Source organism: Lacerta agilis, chromosome 12 (genome assembly GCF_009819535.1).
Source record: "Lacerta agilis isolate rLacAgi1 chromosome 12, rLacAgi1.pri, whole genome shotgun sequence".
NCBI lineage: Eukaryota > Metazoa > Chordata > Lepidosauria > Squamata > Lacertidae > Lacerta > Lacerta agilis.
Window position 1 is genome coordinate 37,239,167 of NC_046323.1, and position 19,786 is coordinate 37,258,952.

Genomic DNA, 19,786 nt, shown 5'->3' on the forward strand with positions numbered 1-19,786 from the left:
TGAGCTTTTTCTCTTTCTCCTCCTCCCGGACTCAGGACGGAGTTAAAACCGTTATCCGAATAAGTTAGGCATAGGGCAGCCCTGTCCCACTTAGCACGAGTGTGCCGGGCAGACTAAAACATTTCGAAAAGGGGGAACTGAGCGGGAAAAGATAATAAAAATGGCCGTTGGGCGGAGGTTCACCGTTGGGGAAACGCCCACCCGTTAACCGCCTCAGAATTGTACGGGGCGGGGGGGGGGGAGAGCGAGGGAAACCCCTGTTCCATGAAGGAATCGGTTTCTTGGCTGCAATCTGGCTGCTATGTCTGAGGGAAACTCCCGAGAATATCCAGGAGGAGAGGGAGCAGTGTCTTTTTAAGCCAAGATGCAGTGAAAGTGATCTTTTAACTCGGAATTTCCTTCTTCTCCACAGTCTTTCTTCTACAAAGGTGGGAGACCTGCGGCTCTCCAGATGTGCTTGATGACTGGCTGTTCTGGAGAGGTAGTCCTAACATCTGGAGGGCCAATGGTTCCCCACTGTTGTTGTTTTTTAATATTTTTATTAAAGGTTTTCAAAGGTAGTGCAATGTCTCTCGTATTTTTCCATATAACACAGATGCATATATAGGCTACTACAGTATACTGTTACAAACCGGAACCATTTGTTATCCTCAGCAAACTTGGCCTCCTCCCTGTTCACCCCAACCCAGACCAGTGTGCACAGGTTAATTTATTTTTTCCTCACTTCGCATAACCTTTCCTACTTAGAAGGAGCAAGTAGGCCTACTGATTCAGGACATTGAAATCCTGCTACCTATAAACATCCTTCAGAGTCCTGTGGCATTAGAAACATCACCAGAGATCATCCACACATTTTCAAGCCTGTCTTTGCAACCCTAAGGACTGGAAACATTTCCAAGGAAAATAGAAGCTGAAAATATAAAGGGTCCAAATTCTGCGCCAAGAAATGCATTTGTGTGTTTTGTGTTTGTATGGCACAATCACAGTACAGTGGACGCTTGGGTTGCGAACGTGCTCCATTAAGGAGGCACGCTTGCAACCCGCAGCGTTTGCAACCCGCAGCGCCACTTCTGCACACACGCAGCTTGCGATTTGGCACTTCTGCGCATGCATGAAGTGTGATTTTGCGCTTCTGCGCATGTGCGAGCGCTGAAACCTGGAAGTAACGCGGTCCAATACTTCTGGGTTCAGTGTGAGCGCAACCCGAAAAACGTAACCTGCAGCGTTCGCAACCTGAGGTATGACTGTACTAGCCAGATTCCCTTGATTTGCTACCGGTAGCTCATCATCATTTGGATGAGGTCCAACCTAATGAAATCCTGGATCAGGGAGAAAGTTGGGTTACTCTTTCAGTCCTTCCAAGAATTTTACTATGCAAGGTGGTGTATCTTTCTAAGACTGTGTTCACACTTCTGTTTACTGTACACTCGCCGCATTTCCAGTGCACAATTTTTAATTCATTCCCATGACAATGTTATGTATTTGGTACTCCGTTATAAAATACTGCTGATTGGAGTCCTTAAGCCACTCCTAATTTGTCTCTCTCCTGCCATCAACACCCTCAAACGGAAACAAATCTGACACTAATGAAGCTGTCCTGATGAGAACAGTCTTAAGGAAGAAAGAGGAATGAAACACACTTGGGGGGGAAGAACAACTTAATTGCACTCTGAGGCAGGAATGTGAACACACCCCAAATATTAAAAAGGTTGTATTTTACTTTCAGTTTTACTTCTTACGCATATGACCTGATTGTTAAGGCACTTGCTTGCTGCTGCATCCGCTGTTTTGATAGTATTTAGCTCCTTCTGATAAAAAGTTAATGATGGGTGTGCTGCGTATAAAAAAAATATTTTAAAAGCTTGCTGAAGACCAGCTAGGATCCTGAAGAGCAAAAAGGCATAGTTCTTTAAAGCTAGCACTAAGAAGATTTCACAGAAGTAGAATGAAACAGTTTCGGAATAAACTGTGGTGAGAAATTGCAGATTCACAAAATTATAATTACTTTATGTGATTGCCAAGCAAGTTCTGTTCAATGCCACAGTGAAGGGTTTTAGAATTTTTTATTGTACAGAATGATGCTTGTGCTGTTGTTCTCCTCACTCCCCCCCCCCCACAAAAAACACATGAATTCTAGAAACCTGAGGTCCATTGTGGGCATGCCTGCAGGTCTTTGTTTACCTGCGCTTGCGGTCACTTTATATATATCATCATCATCATCATTTTTAATTTGTATACCATCTTTTGATGCTGGAATGCTTCACAACACAACCCCCGATGCGCAATGTTGCCGAGCGCAATGCCCTATTTATTTTTTTGATAGTGTAGTTAAGTCTGCTAGGTTTGAGGTTGCCACGCCACTGTAAGTGTGGGAGAAGTTCTGACCAGAATATAGTTATGTTAGGGTGTATGACATGTAAGCTTTCCAAGTTTTCACCAGCACTATGCTCTTCCGAACAGCCAGGTCATTTTCGCCAAGGTGGAACACAACGCATCTGGTGGGGGACGGAACGCAAGCTCTTGACGCAACCAAGGCAGCAGTGCATCCCAGCACATTCTGCAATGATTGAACCAGGAAATGTTGACTTTTGGCTGAAGGCCCAGATGTTCACCAGATGAACCCGTGGTGGCATGGACAGCTGCAAAATGTACTATGCTGTGGCCGGAGATCCACACGTTGGGGAGTCAAGTCTGAAAGAAAGGATTATACGGTATTTGTCAGCGCCTGTTGATTCTGCCTAATATAGCCCTTAAAGGCAGCTGAGCGCCACAACCCCATTGCGATGAGCCCATTTGCAGCTGCTGTGGTTGCTGCACCAATGCAGAAGGAATGGCAACTGCTGCTTCGCAGGTGAGATTCACCTTCTGTTGTGCGGGCAGGACGGTCCCTCCCCTTACCTGGCCAATCCCCTGGCAACACCTCCCCAGGCAGGATTGGGCAATTGGCTGAGGTAGGCAGAGACCTCCAGGAATACAGCCTGGGAAGGACGAAGCCAGCCTGAACTAGCAGGAGTTGCACTGGGATCGGGGGGGGGGGGGCTGCACGCAACCATGCAAAAGGCACCCCCAATTGATGTGGGGAGCGGTCATTATCACAGTAATTATAAATTATGACTTCCAGAAGCTGAGTTTATTCTGTTTTGCCCTATGTATTATTTGAGTGAAATACTTCATTGTTCATCTTAGTTAAGTGCTATAATTGTGTGTGTGTAGATATGTGTGTGTGCGCACGCAGGCGTGTGCACACACACACACACACACACACACACACAGATATTTGAATGTATGGCATAGCTATCAACTTTTCCCTTTTTTTAAGGGGAATTCCCTTATTCCGAATAGGATTCCTTGCAAGAAAAGGGAAAAATTGACAGCTATGATGTATAGAGAGAGAAAGATAGAATTTATTATTATGCTGTATGTACCCGGTACATAGCACATTGGACTTACAGCTAAGAATTCATCAATGCAAAATTGCTACATGGAAAAAATAATTTGTTTTGGTCAGATGACAAAGCATTATAAAATATTTTGGAGAAGCAGAAGTCTGTGTTCAATTGGAAAGCAAAACCTGAAAGTTGCACTGTGTGGGAACTTCCCAAGCATGCTGTAATGGAAAATTTACCGTGAAAAAAGGATGGGCTAGTCAACTCAAAACCTTTATAAATGAAAGAAGATGTAAGGAAATCTCAGCAGTTCTAGCACTAATAGAAACTTGGTATATGAGGACTTGCCCCCACTATGGTTATAGCTACTTAGCAAACTTCAATATATACACAGCACAGAAGATTTCACCAGCAAACTTCAAAAAGCTGGGTACATTAAAACAACTGGAGGTGAGTCTGAATAACCCACTGTTGTATGTATTGATGACTTTGATTGTTGTACATGTTTACTTTACATAAGAATATTGTCTGTTCCTTCAATTTTTTGCATTTTTATTTTAATGTTTGCAGTTTACAAGTATCTGGGACCCAAATAGTTTATTTGCTGTGGGCATGCTGGGTAGAATTTTGAAATCCTTTATATTCTAATAGCAGCACACCTTCCTCTATTCTATCCTTTGCATACCTCATATCTTGCAGAAGGCCTGGTTGTACTGGATGTGGCATGTAATTTGACCAAATTGGGTTCATTTTTACCAAATGTGGCCATAGAGGTTGCAATAGACGTGGCTATCTGCTGTTTTACTGCCACAAAAAACAGTAATAATTCCACTTAGCCTTATATACACTAGTGGCCAAAATTGTGGAAACCTTTTGAAAAAAAGTGTATTTCTGAGGTTTGATGGCTCATAATGTAATGAATGATATGGTTTGAATGGACTGAAAATGGTTGAATACCACCACCACCACCAAATAGATGCTGTTGATTAACTAGTAATGAATTGTGTTGATCAAAGAGCTATTGGTATGTGCATGTTCTGACCGAGTGAACGGTACATGCAAAGAAGCGTAAAGACTGGCTATACTACACTAGTTACAAACAATGGGTGTTGTAACATGCCAAAAGCTACTCAACACAAGTTCCGAACAATGAGTGTTGTGATATGCCAAGAACATGCCAAGGACGAAAGACTGCCAAGAACATGCCAAAGAAAGTGAGAAATGCCAAGATTCAGATGAACACCACGAAGACTATATAAGTTGAGACTTTTCATATGGGTCTGTGTGTCAGACGCAGATGGGATCCCGCTGTCTGGTCACCTATAGCTTTTACTGAACCTGATCAATTCAGTGCAGGGCTGGTGAGTATGGATGTATGAATATGTGAATGAGTGCATATTCCCTGTCTTGTTATATGTTATGTTTGTTAACCAATAAAGCAGTATTATATAGAAATTCCAAGATATATTGATTGGCTGTGGTTACTTGTGCTTTCCTAGGGTACACTGGGTCTCATCTATGTTAAACACCTAAACAGATAAAAGAAATCGGCTCCACCTCTTAGTGGGGATGCATTGCGGGCAAGCCACCAAGCTCCCCCCCCCCCAGCGTGGTGGCGGGACTGTGACCTGCCGTATGCTGGGGAGGCCTGGCCACGCCAGTTAGCCAGGCGGCCAATCAGGCTGCTTGGGGGGCGTGGCCAGGGCCAGTTTAAACCACAGTGCAGCACTGAATCGCCCCTTTTCAGGCTGGTGCCGCGGATCTCCCGGCCACCCACCCTTTGTTCAGGTTGCGTCATTGGCCTTGCTATGGACTTCAGTTGGTCACCATTGGGGACCTGGTAGGAATTATCCCACTTGGCAAATTGTCACTGGCCACTTGTTTTACGCCTACCTGGTAGTGATCGTCACAACTTTGTAAGGTTAGGCAGTTAGGCATTGGAATGGCAATGTGTGGGGGAGGGGAGGTGCGACCATCACCTGCCCCTCTGTGCTCAAGGGTATTCCGTTAAAGGAATCTGTGGGTGTGGATCTCATCCAAAGCCTGGGGAGGGGCTAGGGCCATGCCACGACGCCAGCAGTAACCCAGAGTATGCTCGAGTCGATCCACATCAGCGGGGCTACCCCTACTGGTGGTTTACCCTTACCAAGGCAGGCAGGATATAGTCTGTTGATGCCACTGGCTAAGCCAATACCGCTCACAAAGTTGTGGTCTAAATTTTGCGCATTAACATTAACCTAAAATTCTGTGTCCTTGTGTCTTTATTTTCATGGGGGTGACTTGGGGCGTTGACATGCAACCTGTTTGGTCGTAACAATAACACCATTTTGTTTTGGAGTAATATCATAAAATTATATATCAATGGAAAGATAATTTAATGAAGAATGCAATGCAACAGAGTTTATTCAACTATTTGTATTCTATCAAAAGCTATAGCCAAATAACCAGAAAAGGAAGCACAACTTGCTTGGGTTGATATGCAGTAGCTTTCCTTCATTTGAATGTAGCCAATGGGCATGAGTTTCAGAGAGCCAATCAGGTGTCATCTTGTTTTGGTATTACTGGGGGGGAGTGGTGTTATGAGCCATCAAACCTTGAAAATACACTTTCCCCAAAAGGTTTCCACAATTTTGTGTAGATGCCATAATATTTAACATTAGGAAGACGGGAAAGCATCTTAGGACAGGTCAGACTGTTTGTACATCTAGCCCAGTATTTTTTAACTAGCTGGCACCAGGCAGCCAGCACTCATCAGTCTTTCTCATCACCATCTGATGCTTTTGGCTTGAGATGCTGATGCTTGAACTGGGAAGTTTTTGCATGGAAGGCCTATGTGCTATCACCACTGAGTTACAGCCTCTCCCTTGTGCTCTCTTATGGGGGGGAATGCACTAGGAAATAATTAAGGAGCCCCTAAAAATGGGGGTGGGTGGGACAGATGAAGATGTATTTAACACCATGTTTTACAATGATTGGTCATTGACATTATGCTCCCTAAGGATTATCCCCAAATGACCACACAGAAATCATAGAATCAAATCATTATAGAGTTGGAAGGGACCCCAAGGGTCATCTAGTCCAACCCCCTGCAATGCAGTGCTCGCCCTGTTGGGGAAACATATTTTAATTTTAGATGTGGATTCATCGAACTAATTATTTTATACTTTTCAGAATAAATGTAAAAACTGATGGAAACTGTGGATGAAATTGCCATTGTGGGGATCGGATGCAATTTTCCTGGAGGTGAGCACTGCTCTTTTAAATTACATATTAAGTTTAAGTCAATGTGTAATGGGTGCTACCAGAGATCTTTATATTATAACTAACAGGGAATATGATTATACTTCTAGTGCAATAATACAGCAGCATTCACACAGCAGCCTTTTAATGATCATAATCAGTATCAGCTCACATGGTAGGGCTGAATCACAGATGCACACTTCTGATATACAGTTCTATAATAAAATAATATAGAATCATAATATCATAGAACTGGAAGGGACCAAGAGGGTCATCTAGTTTAACCCCCTGCAATGCAGGAATCACTTTGCCAAACATGGGGCTCAAAGCCATGACCCTAAGATTAAGAGTCTCATGCTCTTCTGGCTGAGCAATCAATGGACTTTGCCGGCTGCCCATTGCACCTCGATGGTCAAACATTTTGGAATTTGAATGGTCTTCCAGAATGGATTACATTCGACAACCAAGGTTCCACTGTAGTTTCTGTCAAACGAACCACACCAAAATAATTTAAGTTTCTATTTTAATAATTAAACTATTGGGAAGTAAATTCCAGTTATCTAAAATAATATTTTGCAACAGGTGAAGGAATTGATAATTTCTGGCGAGTTCTAGTAGAAGGCAGAAACTGTGTTGTAGAAATACCTCCGGAAAGATTTGAAACCCAAAGCTGGTATGATCAGGACAGTCACAAGCCAGGAAAGACGAACACAAGACATGCCGCTTTTACTGATGAGTAAGTATTAATGCTTAATCACACGATGGTGGAAAATAAACTGTGAATCAGCTCCAAGGAAGCAGAACACTAAACTGTTTTAAATTTTTTTTTATTGTAAAGTAATTTGCCTAAACGTACACATTTGGTGTATGTTAAGGAAAATAGACAATACATTCCAAAGACACTTTTCTGTGTGTGATACCAGCCATTTTTTCGTAGGAAGCAAAAATGGTTTTGGTGCTACAGGTCTGAAGCAGATTTGTTTTAGCCTAATATGATTGTCCCATGGATGGTACAATTCCTGATGAGTTCAACAGGCATTGCTCCCAGGCAGGGCCGTCTTAAGTAAATCCGGCGCCCTGGCGCGAAGATCTCTCCGGCGCCCCTTGCACTCCACCGGGCAGGGCCAGGCGCAGCAGGCAGCCGGAGGGTGCGGAGGGGTGGGTGGGGATGCCGAACTCACGCTCCGCCAGGCATGGCCAGGCGCGGCGGACAGCCGGAGGGTGCGGAGCGGTGGGTGGGGACGCTGCCAGCCGTGCTCTGCCTCCGCCTGCTTGGCTGAAGCGGCGGCACAGCGCTGCCGTCCAGAGAGCCTGGCTGCAGTGCCGACGGGAGGCTTGCCGACAGCCTCCCCGCGTGCACAGCCCGAGAAGAGGCGGGCGAGAGCGGCGCTGCCACTGCCGCTTCAAGTCCCTCGTCTGAGGGTTGGGGGGAGGAACGGGGCGAGGGGGAGCAGCCAAAATGAGAGTACCCCTAAATCGCCTCCACTGATCGCCTCCTCCTGCCTTCCCATGCCCTCCTCCAGTCCTGCGCAGTGGCAGGCTGGAGAAGCGCTCCGGCGGCCAATTGCGGCGCCGCGAGGAGGGGCGGCCGCCGGGGATCGTGCCCGTCTCCCGGGCGGGGCGCACACACCAGCCAGGGAGGGAAGGAGGGAGGCAGGGCTGATTGCTGCGCGCCCAGCTCGCCACCGTCGATCGCCTCCTCCTGACTTTCCCCTGGCGGGGGGCAGGCTGCCACCCCTACTGAGTCGCCGACGTGGCCCCGGACCTCTTCCCTGGCGCCCTCCAGAACGTGGCAACCTGGTGCACCGCGCAACTAGCCTTTATGGCTAAGACGGCCCTGCTCCCAGGTTAAGTGGGTATAGGATAGCAGCCTGAACTACATAACTATTTTAGTCAGTTTATATGGAAATAGAATTTACTTCAAATTGTTTCTTAATCTTATGGTTGGAAGACCAGAGAGTATTGTACTTGATTACATGGTGTGTAAATTATTTTTTGAATTTGTGGCTACAGCATGTGGGTGGTGGAGATGGTGGACACTGGCTTAAAACTAGCTTTGAAAAAGAATCGGATCATAGAAATTTGTCCATCAGTGACTATTACTCAGCATAACTAAATGGAACAGCCATTTTAAGCAGTGAACACTTGAATGCCATTTGTGATGTAGCAGAAGAGGACTTTTGCCTTCCTTCCCTGCTCATGAGCTTTTCAGAAACACCTGTCTGCCCAATATTGCAAATAGGATCCTGGACTAGATAGACCTCGATCCTAATTGCTGCTTAACTGGTCACAGGATGGGCGGCTGTGGAAGCCAGTCGCAACAAGCTCCTATCCCTGGGGAGCAATGATTGGGCAAGGTGGTCGGCCATTGGGGAATTCCCAGGCCGGCAGCCAGAGATATGTGGGCTTTCCCGCCATCTGTTTATTTGAATTTCATTTTATTCTGTGTTTTGATTACAGCTGAAACTAGTGTGGAATGCAAAATATTCAGGCATGTCAACAGAAGAGAGTAGTCCTAACTCTAAATAAGTCCTTTCATTTCCAAGAGCTCTTGCACAAGACTTTCCACTAGCGCTTTTCAAAACCTTTGAGCGCTTCTCTGAATTCTAAAGCTTGTAACTTTATTTACCATGCTTTTAATATAGCCTTTTGCTAGTATAAAGGTTCAGAACAGCACCCCTATATTTTCTCCCTCTACTCATGGTACTTTGGATCCATTTGTGCAAATATTTAAGTCCACTCTCCTAAGCCACTATTAAGTAGTGGCTCTAAATTTTCTTCTATTTTCATTCTACCTCCCCCAAGAACAAATGACCAAATTATTAAAGTCTTTTATTTAAAAATGATTAATGGAAATCATTTTCTAGAAGTAAAAACACTTGATTGTCTAAGTAATGAATGTGCCATGAGTTGGTTGCATATTATTCTCTCCTACTTACAGTGTTATTATCTGACTATTATCTGTTTTGTAGGTTTAATGCATTTGACAACAGGCTTTTTGGAATTAATGATGTGGAAGCTGAGCGCATGGATCCCTAGCAGAAATTACTCCTGGAATGCACATATAGAGCACTGGAAGATGCAGGAGTCCCTAGAGAAAACATAAGTGGTTCAAAAACAGGAGTTTTTGTTGGTGAGATGATAATTTGAATCTTAAAACAGTTGCACTAATTTAGGAGCATAGACTGGGACATGTAGGGCTGATCTATAAAACTCTCTTAGGTTGCAATCCTATAGACACTTACTTGGGAGTAAATCCCATTAGCTTAGATCCAACTCAGTTATGAATAGAATTTTCCTATTGTGGTGGTGTGTTAATGAAGTCTTATGAACACTTAAGGTTCATTTGCAGATCACTTAAAAAACCCCAAAAAGTGATTTGTAAGGGTGAGGTAGCACGCAAGTATACATCAGAACATTTGAAAAATGGGTTCAACATACCAATATTTACTGAACAAATGAACTTTAAGCCCACTGTTAAAGACCATTGAGAGTATCTACTGCTCACTTCACAATATTTTTGAAGAAAATGTGAAGTTGTCTAGACAGTAAATATAACTGCCTTTAAGAGCCTTATAAGCTAAAGAAAGTTTAAACTGATATAACTCAAGAAACAAACTAGATATACCGGTAACTCAAGAAACAAACATGTAACTATTGGTTACATGAACAACGCTGTTGATGGAGATTAATTAGTTAAATGATTTGCAGTTTTTAAAAATAAAGTCTAGTGTATTAAGAGAGCTGTTGGACTTATTAAAAGAGCTTCTGTGACTATCAGCTGCTTTGAATAGAACATGTGAATATGGATTTTATAGTCAATAAATAATACTATGCTATAAAGCAACTTTTATGCAGTATTTCCAATATTCAGTTCAAATTTGAGGAATAATACGATTTTCATATTATTAGTGATGTATGTAAAACACTCTTGTAAAACATGATCATTTGTACAGCAACCCTGTTAGGTAGGTGAACTGCATTCAGATTTTATACACTGGAGACCTGCGGAGAGATTAGCAGACAGCTAGGAAATGCAATTTATGGTGGAATATATATCCTTACAAAGATGACTCAATGGAAAGCCTAATCTTGTTGTGTAGATTGAAGCATGTTGTCTGTGGCAGATCTAGAGCAATAAATGCAATCAAGAATGAATACTGTACTCTCAATGTACTATGCTGGTAAGACAGTAAGGTAAAGGTAAAGGTACCCCTGACTGTTAGGTCCAGTCGCGGACGACTCTGGGGTTGCAGTGCTCATCTCGCTTTACTGGCTGAGGGAGCCGGCATTTGTCTTTGTTGGCAGACAGCTTCCGGATCATGTGGCCAGAATGACAAGCTGCTTCTGGTGAACCAGAGCAGTGCACGGAAACGCTGGTTACCTTCCCGTCAGAGTGGTACCTATTTATCTACTTGCACTTTGACGTGCTTTCGAACTGCTGCTAGGTTGGCAGGAGCTCACCCCATCGTGGGGATTCGAACCACAGACCTTCTGATCGGCAAGCCCTAGGCTCAGTGGTTTAGACCACAGCGCCACCCGCATCCCTGGTAACACAGTACATCTTTCGTATTCACAGGTATGATGAATCAAGACTACAGGCTAATGAGTGGCAGAAACCTCACTGAAGTAAGCCACTATGATGGCACTGGGACAGCAATGAGCATAGCTGCTAACCGGATTTCATATACATTTAATCTGACTGGGCCATCGGTTGCCATTGACACAGCTTGCTCCTCATTTAATTATGCTTTGCACTTTGCTTTGCATGCAATTAAACAAGGTAATGAGATCTAATCATTTTTCATTTGTTCATATTCTTCCTTTCCTCTAAGGATCAAAAAGTGACAAACAAGTCCCCACTCCACGCAATACTGGCTCTCATATTTTATTCCCTATTTAGCAGCATGAGTTGCAAGGCATAGTAAAATATTGGGATATGTTTCTGGAAAGGTCTGAAGTATGTTGTGAAAGCCTCCCCCCCCCCCAAACCCCCAGCCTTCTGAAGGCCACAGGAACTCATAATTCTGGGATTTATCTTGGTCTTCCTTACTGCTTATTATGGACCAGTTATATTATGTCATGTCACACAGGGTGCATTTTGTAATTTAGGGATGTTGCCCCACAGACCATAAACTCCAGTAGGCAAGCATTGAATGGAAGTGAGAGAGAAAAGAGCTTATAGGAATGATGTAGCTAAGCGTAAGTTAGGAAAATAATTTTATATTAATTTTATATTAATTTAGTGACAAGATGTAGACATTTGCTTTACTCACACTTTCCCCCCACAAACAGTGAGAGACTTACTGTTGCGTGTCGAGACCCCGAAACCACCCCCTTCTTGATGAACAAGCCACAAGGACACAGATATTAGGTTAAATGTTATTGGGCAAATTTAGGCCACAACTTTATTGGTTACAGAATGTAAGCGGAATTGGCTTAGGCATTGGATTAACCCAACTATATCTGACACCTGCCCACCATGCAGGGAGTCCAGTAAAGGTCAACCATGGCCCTAGCCCTGCCCTGGGCTTCAGACAAGATCCACACTCCCGGATTCCTTTAACGGAATACCCTTAAGCTTGGAGGGGCAGGTAGATGTGTGTGTTTGTATACCAATGTAATCTTTTCAGAAGACTAAATACTGAGCCTTATGCTGAACAGAAATGCATTATTTATTTTACCCTACAGGAGACTGCGAAGCTGCTCTTTGTGGAGGAGTGAACTGCATAATGGAACCACGGGTCTTTGTAGCTCTTAGTAAAGCCAAGATGCTATCCCCTGAAGGAGTCAGCAAACCCTTTTCTATAAAAGCCGATGGCTATGGAAGGGGAGAAGGTTGTGGAGTTCTTTTGCTGAAATCGTTAAAGAAGGTATGAGTATAGAAACGGGATTCACAAACTCCTGACTCTTAATTCATTAAACCTAGGAATTATGCCTAATTCTATTTATAAATTAGTCATAGCTGGTAGAATGCTCACCACGTCTTGTAATCTTTGTTATAAGAGGGAGAGCGTATCATAAAATGTTAACTGAGTTATATTGCACTGGCTGTGTTTGTCATCCCTATGTTTCACAACTTTAAGAAGCAGTTACAGGTAGGTAGCTGTGTTGGTCTACTGTAGTCAAAACAAAATAAAAAATAAAAAAAATTCTTCCAGTAGCACCTTAGAGACCAACTAAGTTTGTTCTTGGTATGAGCTTTCGTGTGCATGCACACTTCTTCAGATACAGTATTTTGTTTTGAACCCTTGGTGTATGAAGTCCTGCACTGTTTAGGATGGGCTATCTGAAAGACCACCTCACCCTTATATGACAAGTCAAGTCACTGAGGGCCTCCAGCAGATACCACCGGATCAGGAGGTCTGTTCTTCACAATATAGGACTTGGGCCCTTAGTGCTGTGACACCTGTCCTTTGGAATTACTCCCCCTGCTTGAATATTACACAGATGCTGTATCAGCTGTCTTTTAAGTGCCTACTGAAGAACCTTCCTCTTAGCAAGCCTTTTAAAGTAGAGATCTTTCCCAGTCTACATCTGTATTGGAATTGTTTTAAAGATGGTGTTATTGTTTGCTATCCTGGGCCCCTGTACAGGAGCACTCCATGCTGCAAAATTTATTTCAGCTCCCACTTATATTCTGCTAATTGCACCCTGTCTTTATACTCTTGTGAGCATTTAGATTTATATATTGAGAGAGAGAAAATGTATCTGAAGAAGTGTGCATGCACATGAAAGCTCATACCAAGAACAAACTTAGTTGGTCTCTAAGGTGCTACTGGAAGGAATTTATTTTATTTTTTATTTTGTTTCAACTTTAAGAAGCTTTACCTCTTTTCCTCTTATTTAAAATAGGCGCAGGAAGACTTCAACAAAATATGGGGTGTCATCAGCATGAGTGCAGTCAACCAGAATGGAAGATCCGTCACACCGATCACCAGACCATCTCAAGAGGAGCAGGAGAAGTTGCTGCTCAGCATCTACCCAGATCGTGTTGATCCATCTGTTGTGCAATATATTGAAGCACATGGCACAGGGACACCTGCAGGAGACCCTGTTGAGGCAGAGAGCTTAGGTAATGTCATTGGTAAAAAGAGGTCTCCTAATCTGCCCCCTCTCAAGATTGGCTCCGTTAAAGGGAACATTGGGCACACAGAGTCAGCTGCTGGGGCCGCAGGCTTAATCAAAGTTCTTCTCATGATGCACCATGGGAAGATAGTCCCATCCTTGCACTTTTCAGAGAGCACAAGCAGCATAAATACAGGGAAACTGAATCTCTCCATCCCAACAACAGTGGAGAAGTGGGAGGAGTCCAGTGATTTTGGCAGAGTTGTTGGGATCAACTGTTTTGGATTTGGGGGCACCAATGCCCATGTGGTTGTCAGACAGTTTAAACAAACCCAGGTTATTTCTCCAGTCCAAAGGCCTGTCGAATTATTTGTCATTTCGGCAGCTTCAGGAGATTCTCTCAAACGGGCGATAGAAGACACAACTAGACACATCAGCACAAGGGATTCCGTAACGCTCTCAAATCTGGCCTATACATCTGCTTGTAGAAGAAGCCATATAAACTTCAAGTACAGAAAAGCATTTGTGGCATCTTCACTACAGAAACTAGAGCAACAGCTTTCCCCTGCAGCTGAAATGGAAACAGCTCCGCTGAAGAAACCGCCACAATTAATTTTTGTATTCTCTGGTAACGGTCTGGATCTGAAAGGGATACCTGAGATATTGCTGAGGTCTGAGCCAGTGTTTAGAGACAAATGCAAAGAAATAGAAAGGCTGTTTCTAGAATACCTTCCCACAGGAATCCTAATATCAAAAGAAAATGAACACAAAGATTTGTCCAGGCCTGAAGTTGCCCAGCCCTTACTCTTTACACTGCAGGTGGCCTTGGTTACACTCCTGCAACACTGGGGCGTTAAGCCGATTGCTGCTGTTGGCCATTCAGTTGGCGAAGTAGCTGCTGCCCATTGTGCTGGATTGATTTCCCTGGAAGATGCTGTCAAAGTCATCTACCACAGGAGCAGGCTGCAGGCTAAAGTCACTGGAGGGAGAATGCTGGTGGTTGGCAACATTCCCGTTGCAGAGGTGTCAGCAGCCCTTGGTGCATATTCCGGGAAAGTCTGTGTTGCAGCGTTTAACAGTCCTTTGTCTTGCACATTATCAGGAGATGAAGCGTCTATCCACGCCATTCAGAAGGATCTGGCTGAGCACTTCAGTAAAAGAAACATATTTCTTCATGTTTTAAATGTGCCAGCTGCATATCACAGCCACATGATGGATCCAGTACTAACCGAGGTAGCAGAAAATCTATCAGAATTAAAGAAAGGGAAGCCAGAGATTGACCTAATTTCTACAGCAACAGGGAAGGCTGCTTCAGATGGTGATTTTGTTACAGGCACCTACTGGGCCAGACAGGTTCGGGATCCTGTTTTTTTTTGTAGAAGCTATAACAACTGCAGCAAAAAGCAGAGGTGATCCTGTATTTGTGGAAATTGGTCCACAGAGTGCACTGAAAAGATATATAATTGAAGCATTAGGGACACAAGCAAAAGTTTTTCCTTCCTTGCACCTTGACAAAGAGTATATGACCCTTCTCACACTTGTTAAAGGCCTTTTTGAATTGGGAGTCAATCCAGATTGGGAGCACATCTATGCAGGATATCAGGGTGTACCAGCAGCCTATCCCAGGTATCAATTTGATCACAAGAAGCTCATGTCATTTTTAAACATGCTCCAGCAGCCAACTCAAACCAAGCCGGACACAAACCACCTGTCAATTCATAATGTCAGCAATGACAGTTCAGAATTCAAGTATTCCATATCTCAGACAGTGACTCCATATTTGTACGAGCACAAGCTCAATGGTGTTGCTCTGGTTCCTGGTGCCTTTTTTGTTGAACTTGCTTTGTCAGCTGTGATGGCTAGCTCAGGAAGAAAGGAGCCCTTAAGTTTGTGTCAGATGAGCATGAAGTTTGAATCGCCTTGTGTTTTAAGTGAAAATTCTCATGATTTGAAGCTAAAAGTGGTGTCACAAAAGGAAACAAAAGATTTCAAAATACTGTCCTCATCTGGTGCGATATATGCATCTGGACAGATCACATGGAACCAAGAAACCTTTCTTGAAGAAAATCACATTTCATATAGACATGTTTTTCAGCGGTGTAAATCAATTGTCAGAAAGGATGAAATATACGAAACATTATCTCGTTTTGGATTTCAATATGACTCAGTATTCAAGCAGCTAAGTGATGTGTTTTATTGTGAAGAACTGAAGGAAGCCATAACCATCATTAAGGTGAACAAGCAAACCAGGGGAGAACTGCACAAGTATTTTATTCATCCAGTGATATTAGACTGCTTTCTGCAAATGACTGGTGTGATGACCACAAAAACCAGGAACAACTGTACAGGGTTTCCTTCCAACATAAGCAGCCTTGTAATTGTCCGACCTTTGGAAGAGGAAATGATGATATATCTGAAAACAAGTAAGTCTACTGAGAACTATTTAGAGTTTTGTGGATGCTTCACAGATAAACAAGGCTCTGTTTTGGTTAAGATTAAACGTGTTGGGATCACTCTTCTGAAGAGAACGTCCAATAGTGGTGATGGTTTCCTTTTTGAAAATCAGTGGAAAGAGGTAGCCCCTTCCCGGATTATCCAAACCTCAGGAGATGCACCCAGAGCTGCAGTGTTTGCTGACAAAATTGGAGTTTCTCAACAGCTCAAAAAATATTTACATAAAGATTCTAGGTTTTTGATGTATGAAGACTGGGAGAGATTACTGGTGTCAGGAAGCTCAAATTCAGCTGCTCAGGACAAAATTAGGTTAGAGGTACATGACCAGAGTGATGTTTTGTTTATGTGGGGAATTCAAAGATCAAATGGAGAAAATCCTGAGAGTGTTGTTGCAAGCTTATCCAAATGTTGTGAAGCTTTCCGGCAGCTTGTCATTGCATTAAGAGAGAAGAACAGTCATGGTTCCATTAAAATAATTACATACAGAGCAACAGACAGGACAGTAGATCACATTAACCCTGGCTTGGCTTTGTATGGCATGGTAAGATCCTGCATTCTTGAAGCTACTGAAATCACATTTCAGATTATTGATATTGGTTCAACAAGTACAATGGACATAGCAGTTTTAGCAGATGTTTTAGCACAATATGAAGCAGATCAATATGCTGAAGTCTGGATTAATCAGGGGAGAATTTACACTTCTGAAATTAGATGCACACAGGTTAATGATATGTCCTACAGTGGTCCTTCCCAGTCTCTTCAAGAGTCTGAGCTGTCAACTTTTTACACTTCTGAGCCTCATGAAGTAAGAAATCTATTTGCCGAGCCAGCTGACCACATTGATATTTCTCTTGATAATCACAATGTTGAAGTGCAAGTAGAGAAAATAAGTATCCATTCTGAAGACTATTATCCTGTTAGTGTTTCCAGCTGTGACTTTGGAAACACATTATACTGGAATTCACAGACCATCGATAAATACAAGTTCTTGGCTCTGGACTACAGTGGGACGGTGATTGCAACAGGCAGTGATGTAAAAAAGATCAAAGTGGGAGATCATATTGTTTCATGCTACCCTGTGGCTGCATCTTCAAGAATCAGGATTCCAGAAGCAGTGTGTTTCAAAACCCAGAAATTCCCATGTTTTCAAACTTTACCCTGTGTCTCCTTCTTTAGGATAGGATGGGAAATTTTGCACCAGATGTTACCAAAGATGAAACGCAATAGATGTTTAGGCATTATTTCTGATGAACCACAGTCGGTTTTGTGTAAAGTGCTTGCTTTGTCAGCTCGGGAATTGGGCTGGAACACCTTATGTACAGCACTTGACAGCAGCCTGGAGAAAAGAGTAGCTCAATGCAACGCCCTTGTCTTTCTGCCCTTCCTAGAAAGATTACCCAAAGACGTCTTAGCCCGTCTTTCACATCTTCAGGATGTTGTGGTAATCGATGGGAACCACCATTCTGAACACTTGCGATCTCTAATTGGAAGTGGTCATGAAAACTTTCAAATTCATATTCTCAGTCTTGCAACCATTTTTCAGAAATCATCGCTGAAACATTCCCACAAGCCTTTCAGTAACTGGTTGAAATCAATGCAATGCAGGCAATTCAAGGACTTGCCTTGTTCCGTTTTTCAGCAGACAGAGAACAGTGAGAGCATAGACACTATAACATCCTACTTTACCTGTAAGGCTGTCTCATTTGCTGTGCTGAAAGGCAATGAGCAGAACAGGTGTATTTCTGACATACCAGTGCATGAAGCAAAGCGGAAGATGTTTAAGCAGAATGCTGTTTACATAGTCGCAGGAGGACTCACTGGGCTTGGCTATGAAACTGTTAGATTTATTGCTCAAAATGGAGGAGGATGCATCGTGATCCTTTCAAGGAGAAAGCCCAGCATTGAAAAGCAGAAGGAAATAAGTGATTTGCAGATTCAGAACAAGTGGAGCAATATCATCAGTCTGCAGTGCAATGTGACTTTTTGGCCTGAGGTTGAGAAAGCAATCAGTTCAATCAGCAAAATCTTTCCAAAGTGTCCAATCAAAGGTGTTTTCCACAGTGCTGTGGTTTTGCATGATGGGCGCATTGAAAATATGACCCTCTCCAGCTTTGAGAAAGTTTTAAGCCCAAAGGTTGCTGGTGCCATCAATCTCCACCACGCCACTCAGGGACATGCTCTTGATTATTTTGTATGTTATTCATCTGTTGCTTCCTTTCTTGGAAGTTCATTGCAAGCAAACTATGCCGCTGCCAATTCCTTCTTGGACCTTTTCTGCCAATTCAGAAGAAACTGTGGACTGTCAGGACAATCCATCAACTGGGGTGCCTTGAATCTCGGACTCATGGAAGGTCAAAATCAACTTCAAAAATTGGTGGAATCAAAGGGTATATCAGTTCTGCAAGTGGATGAGATCTATGAGAATCTTAAAACAAGCTTAACTCTGAACCACCCTCAGCAAGCTGTGGTGAAGCTGAATTTCAAAACAATGCTCAACCATTACTATCGTCAAATTCCAGCAATCAGAAGTCGCATGCATACTATTATGATAGAACAATTTGGCAGTCAGGCTGAGCTTTTTGAACAAGCCATGTCCAAGGATTTGGCTGCACTAAAATCTGATGACTATATCATATCATTGGTGAGTCAGCTCACTAGTACAGATCCAAGTGACATTGCAATGAATACACCCCTTTTGTCCCTTGGCATAGATTCCATGTTGGCTATGACTCTGCACAATCTCATTTATCTAGAACGAAAGGTTGATATACCACTTGTGAAAGTTCTTGATCCTCATAGCACAGTGCTTAGTTTAGCACTGTTTTTAGAAGAATGTTCTAAAGAACCTGGGAAACTTGAGTGTGGCGTTCACACAGAGCCCTCAGTTGTTCCAAGGACTATTGACCCTGTGCCACCACATGTATTCGCTTCCGCTGCCACCAACCAGGTTTCCCCAGTAATATATTCAGACTCAGTCAGGTTGTAACATATTAACAAAGATTCCAGTTTATTGTGAACACAAACAAGTTTTAAATACTTTGAAACACTGCAATCCGATTCAGTCTCTCTGTTCCCCCTCTGTCTCTAACCCACTCTGACTCCTTATTTCTTCCACCCACAAGAAACCAACTGAACCAACTGTCTCTCTATTTCCAACTGTCTTCTCCAACTATCTAAACCTTTTAAAAGCAAGTTGGCTCCGCCTCTGGGCTTTTCTATTGGTCTACCTATCAACCCTTTCTCTCCCCCTGTACAGACATTTCAAAAAGAACAGGCAAACACCATGCTGAGTGATTCCTGAGGGAAAATGAACTGTGAAATAGAAACCTGAAATATCTTTTCCTAGCTTCAGTGTTGATTTTATTTGCATCATTTTTTTTTAAAAAAAATATCTAACTTTTCTATTAATAGTGACCCTCAACAAGAACCATAATTTGGATTAACTAAATAGATGTAATTATATTCTTAGTGCCAACTGCTATTTCACCACAGACACCGGTAATCATTTAAATCTGCTGACAGTTAAGCTTTTCATGTGAGGGCTTATCCATACTTACCTTGTGCCCCACTCTTTCCAGACACAGGTTCGCGCTTTAAAGCTCTGTCTCCAAGGATGTGTGGGTTTTGCCCTGGAGCTT

General features: G+C 43.0%; 1 protein-coding gene across 1 annotated transcript; it reads left to right on the forward strand.

Moving 5' to 3' along the window:
• Window positions 1–6,574: 6,574 nt before the first annotated feature.
• On the forward strand, window positions 6,575–19,526 carry LOC117056056 (phthiocerol/phenolphthiocerol synthesis polyketide synthase type I PpsD-like). Its single transcript, XM_033166100.1, is given in 8 exon segments — window positions 6,575–6,629; window positions 7,209–7,362; window positions 9,599–9,759; window positions 11,206–11,409; window positions 12,318–12,499; window positions 13,482–15,067; window positions 15,069–19,003; window positions 19,435–19,526. Coding segments are annotated over 8 exon segments (6,285 nt in total). The 3' UTR covers window positions 19,443–19,526.
• The last annotated feature ends 260 nt before the right edge of the window (window positions 19,527–19,786 follow it).